This window comes from Poecilia latipinna, unplaced genomic scaffold (genome assembly GCF_001443285.1).
Source record: "Poecilia latipinna isolate Pla-1442-1.1 unplaced genomic scaffold, P_latipinna-1.0 Scaffold398, whole genome shotgun sequence".
Classification (NCBI taxonomy): Eukaryota; Metazoa; Chordata; class Actinopteri; order Cyprinodontiformes; family Poeciliidae; genus Poecilia; species Poecilia latipinna.
The window spans coordinates 171,556-177,097 of NW_015113014.1; the positions used below are offsets into that span (position 1 = coordinate 171,556).

At 39.3% G+C, this 5,542-nt stretch overlaps 1 protein-coding gene across 1 annotated transcript in view; it reads right to left on the bottom strand.

The window, feature by feature from the left end:
• Nucleotides 1-531: 531 nt before the first annotated feature.
• pdlim2 (PDZ and LIM domain 2 (mystique)) overlaps nucleotides 532-5,542 on the bottom strand; it is a 44,115-nt gene continuing 39,104 nt past the window's right edge. The window contains exons 8-10 of the mRNA XM_015037212.1: nucleotides 3,474-3,622; nucleotides 3,184-3,295; nucleotides 532-1,114 (exon numbers count right to left, since the gene is read on the bottom strand). Coding sequence (XP_014892698.1) covers nucleotides 922-1,114; nucleotides 3,184-3,295; nucleotides 3,474-3,622 — 454 coding nt within the window. The 3' untranslated portion in view covers nucleotides 532-921. The remainder of the gene's footprint in view (nucleotides 1,115-3,183; nucleotides 3,296-3,473; nucleotides 3,623-5,542) is intronic.

Consider the following 5,542-nt stretch of genomic DNA (forward strand, 5'->3'; position numbering starts at 1 on the left):
TGTGCTGCATTATGACTTCTTATCACATCAAATGTCCCAAGCTTACAATATGCATTTTAAATGATCCACATTATAATATTATCATCAAAAGAATATCAAAAATATTTATATGTTGAAAAGATATTTTGTCCCTCTAAATTAACAAAAGAGCCAAACAACAAGCACACCCCTCCCTTCACTTGCTTTGCCGATTCTTATCTATTCAGTTTACAAACAGATAAATTCAAAAGGCATTCTGCCCCGAATCTGCCACTCTCCACATCTCTACAATAACTTGGCAGCCATCTTTTTCTCTTGCCTTCGTCATGTGGAAACACACACAACCATTCACACACGATATGAAGCCATGCAGAAGCTGTGTCTGCATGAGAAAGCATGCAATCACACACACACACTCACTCACTCACTCACACACTCGCGCGCGCGTGCACACACGCGCACACACACACACACACACACGCACACACTCGCGCGTACACACACACTCGCACAGCACCATCTGAACAACTTTAAGGCAGCATGCAGAGTTGATTAGTTATTGGTCCCTTTTTTTATTCAATTAGAAAATTCAGATGGCGATTCTCATCCTCGGTTCTACTAAACATTTTTTTTTTTTTTTTTTTTTTTTTTTTTAAAGCACCTGCATTTTTAAATCTGGCCCGAGTATTATGTGGGCAAATAATGAGAGACCATGAAGGCTGAACCATATTGGGGGAAAAAATAGTTCTCATAAAACAACAAGTAAGGCAATAAAGTGTATATTATGAATTGCATATTTGATTAAAGATTAAAGATCAGAAATTAATGTAATGTCGACCCCACAAAAAATATTTCCAAGGTGTATCGGTGAGTCAGATGAGGTGGCGCTTCGGGGAGGCAAGCAGCACTCTGTGCAGAGTGGAACAGGCTGCAGGGGCCAACTCATTGGCGGGGCGACACGGTGGTCTGAATGGCGTTGCCTGGGCCCTGGTACCTCTCTTTGGCATGCTTCTCACAATACATTACATCTTCAACCCAGAAGTGACCTCTCATCTTCAGGTTAAGCCCGCAATCTGTGCAGGTGTAGCACTCCGGATGACGGAAGAAGCGGTCGGTGATGCGCACTGCCTGTGTCCTGTGAAGTTGAATAGAGATGTAAACAAGTTATTTGAAAAGCAGCTTATTGTCTGTTTTTTCTGATTCGCTCCGTTGGACAAATTCAGTCTGTTCCACTTTTTTTTATTCAAAGGTTCGTTCTTTTTCCAGTTCTTACTGAATTTTTTGTAAGTACAATATGTTTATCAATTTCAGATGACGCTTCTGTAAGTGCCCCCCTTCATGTGTATTTAATATTAAATCCACACAAAACATACAAAAGACAGATGCATAAAACAAAACCTTTAGTCCAACAACATGAATGTTCCACTGCCTCAAAATTTAGAAAATCTCTTAAAGCCTAATTTGAGGAGCTTACATATACACTCATTTGGCATAAATTTAGTTAATTTGATATAAACATCTTTTTCCAATTTGGAATGATGCAACTAATGACTGCATTAGTCATTAGTTGCAAAAAACAAGAATTGGGTGCCCAAGTCTGAGTTTGTGGATTTTCTGTTTCCCATTTAGGCTCAAATTTATCCCCCCACACACGCAAACACACACGCACGCACTATGTTACGATACATGTTCCTTAGCAAGCTGCTGTGAAATCACGTACTTCTTGTAACAAATTCTGACATAATTCTGAATGGGTATTTGACCACTTTTTTTCCTTTTTATACGGGTTTATTTCCTGAACTTGGTTTTTAAAGCATATTATGGGGATGGAAGAAATGGACATAAAACTTTGTCACGTTTGTGGTGATCAAGTGTGGTTACTATGATGTTAAGATGCCTGAAAAAAATCAGGCTTTTTAGCTAAAAGTCTACAGATAAAGCCTCACAAGACAAAACATGCTCTCACAATAACCATCATCACAAAAACTACTACTTAATTACCACAGTTCTGTTCAGTAGTGACATTTTACAGCAAATTAGTAATGGTTCAATAAAACATTAAAAAGTTATAAAAGTAAAAACAATACCGGCCCATTTCTAGCATAGCACATAAATTTCCACAGAGTTGAATAAAAGGCTGTGGAGAGGAAAGTAAATGCAAGTTTTTCAAAACCAGCTATGTGCGTGCGCGCGTGCGTTTAGGATCATTGACCTTTCCGAACATCTAACTGTGTGTAAAGTCCATCAAAGCTCAAACCCGTGTCACTCACCACAGGAAAACAGTTTTCAGATTGTAGAAAGAAGTCTGTGCTTTAAAATCCGTACATTAAACCTCTTTAAAAACTGCAGGTCAGAGATGACAGACATTTTTAATTTACAGGAACCACCAAGGCTCAGACCTGGCATTAAGTGGAAGCTGCTGGGACGTCAGCATAAGAATCAGCTTCTTGATTGACTGAAAACTGCAGCTGCCCACATGGAGAAGCCAAACATATTTGGGGAAAAATCTTTATTATCTGGGTGAAAATGATTAAGCAATAGGAAAGTTTCAAGTCCAGGAGAACATTTGAACAGGAGCTAAAAAGCACAGTGGAGGCAGCATCATGCTGAGGTTTTGTTTTACTGGCACTGGTGCACAGGACAAATATAAGAGCTTATCTAAACACAACAGCTTGATGGTTTAAGCTTTCAAAGATCCTAAAGCTAAAGCTGATAAAGGAGACTAACATTAAGTTCATTAAATGGTCTCGATTCCATTGAAAGTTTATGAAATATGCTAAAAAGTTGAGCCTGTGCCAAGAAACCCACCAACATAAATGACCTCTACAATTTATGGACAGGTTTATGATGAAATATGCAGCCAGAATTAAAAAGAAAGAATGTCTATAACTCCAAAAAGACTGGCTTAGCAGCTTGGTAAAGGACATTTATCCATCCATATCAATGGGGATGTGTGAAAGTTTCTTTAGTTTTGACCTCATCTGGATTAGAGGGAAAAATACAAAAACTTAAACTTAAGTACCCACTTCTTGTTTATAAAGTTAGTTGATTTTTTATGCTGTATACTCCTTTAACTCTTAATAAACAACTGTTCAAATGCATTATTAAAAGTTCAACGCTGCATTAAGATTGGTGTGTGTGTGCATAACCTCCGATGGAAACCATACACTGCCTCAGTGGTAATAAAACTACAGGAGGACTTACACAATGCTTGTGCCACACTTCTCACAGGTGTGGTGTTTGCTGACTCCTGCAACAGAGGTGCTCTGTTTCGGTGGGTTGGGGGAAAGCTTCCCCGGAAACCGCAGGGCTGCCTCTGAACACAAACACAGATATAAACAAACCCGCTGATAAAAGACATTCTGACAACATGCTTTTCCAACTTTTTTCTTCCTTCCCTTTCGCCACATTCAAATTTAGAGAAAAAAAACCCCAAACATTTCTCCTGACTGATGTAAATCTCCCACAGAGTTGCAAATCCACATGCTTCTAACCTTTCTCATCAGCCTCCAGCACTTCTTGCAGCATTTTGAAGGTGTTGGACTGACGAGGTGGCGTGCGGGACTCCTTGTTCTCCTGGATCATCTTGTACACCTCCGAGTTCCTGTCAAACCTTTGCATGGCAAAGTCAGAACTGGAACTACTGCGGAGGGAAAGCAGAACAACCGATCACAGATTATTAAACACCAGAAACCCGAGGCCAAACTAGTTTCCACCCAAACGTGACATAATCCTCTTAAGATTTTCAAAGTAGTGTTCACAACGGTTTCAATAAAGAACTACAAGAAATGCAACAAAGAAATAAAATAGTTGTCTGTCCCTCCCACTGGTTCCTCATATCAAAAGCTATAGGTACATGTGAGTGTTTGCCATTGGCAGGAACTGGTCAGGCAGGTATTCTCCTGTTAGGCCAGGTGTTTGATGCCTTGCGCTTGTTGACAACTCGTCGCTCAGAATCAGAGCGAAACCTGACAGGCTGTCCAACCTGTTGCCACTCTCAGCAAATACCTAGAGAGTTAGCCATCAACACACACGTGTTGCATGAAGAATCTTCAACGTTTCAGTGAGCTCACCCTCAAAACAGCAGGTAGCAGCTCAAGCTTGTCAATGTAATTTCAGGAAAGGGTCAACGAAAGACAGCGTTTCCAAGGCTGATTCTGGTTATGCTTTGATTATTTCTTAGAAGCATATCGGTAACAAACTCGATAAAAAATGGATTTCCACTTACGAGAACATGTAAATTATTTTGACATGTATTTCTTCATAAATATCCAAATTCTCTTCTTTCAGACAGTTTCTATATATAAAAAACCTAATATATATATTTTTATATATACAGTATAAAGGTGTGATTAATAATCAGTAATTACAAAACCTGAATATTTCATAAAACCGATGTTATGATTTCACCAATAAATGAAAAAAAAAACAAACAAACAAACAAAAACCCCCCCATAAAAATAGGTGCTAGAATTTTAATTTAATTAAAAAAATTTTTCCAAGATGGCACCACTGTGTTCGGCACGCCTTCAGACTCGCTCTCTCCATTTCGTTATTTTTGTTCTTTTTGTTCTATTTGTATATTTATGCTGCTACAGTTCCAGGGCCTTTATTGTTTACGATCGTAAACCATCGGATCGGACGCCATACATCGACTTGGATGGTGTCCTCATTTCCTGGATGCAAGACGCCGCTGGATTCAACCCGTTGTTCAGGGGATGTGCTCCTTTCAGATGGACGCGGTGGAGTTTTTCTATAATCGACGGTTTCGAGGTCAAAAGAGGAACGTGGATTATGGAAACCGTAAGTGGTTGAACTATGTCTCATCTTCAACTTGTGCTGCTGCACCATATACCACCTGCTTTGTCTTGCTTAAGACCTTCATGCTGCACGATCTGTTTACTTCTCGGGATTTGGATTTTTTTATTTATCACAGAAACTTGGTAAGAAGAAGGTAAGTTGTTCCCGGTCTCTGAACTTCTACCTCAAGTGCTTTTATAAACTCTCCCCGGTTGACTGGTGAAGGTGGAGGTCTGGCTACAATTTTTAAATCCTGTTTCCACTGCCAACAATCACCTAACACAATCATTTTTCCAGTTTCAAGCTCCAATTGTTTGAAGTGAAATTACCAGAACCAATTTTGTGTGTGGTGGTTTACATTCTGCCAAAGTTCAACAAGGATTTCATTCATGAATTCTCAGAACTTGTGGCACAGATTACATTAGAGTATGACCACATTTTAATCAGAGGCGATTTCAATGTACACGTATGCTGTCCAGATAAACCTCTGGTGAAGGACTTCTTGGACTTGATTGATTCGTTTCATTTTGTACAATCTGTGGTTGGGCCAACACACGTAAAGGGACATACTCTGGATTTGGTGTCATCACATGGGCTTTGTTTAGATATCATTGAAGTTCTTCAGACGTGTATTTCTGATCATTTGCCCGTTTTATTTTCTATTCATATTTCACTTTCTGTGGACACAAAGAACATTAAACCTTTACTTTCTCAAACTATAAACTCTGATACTGCTCTTGAGCTAAATGCTGTCCTTGCTAAT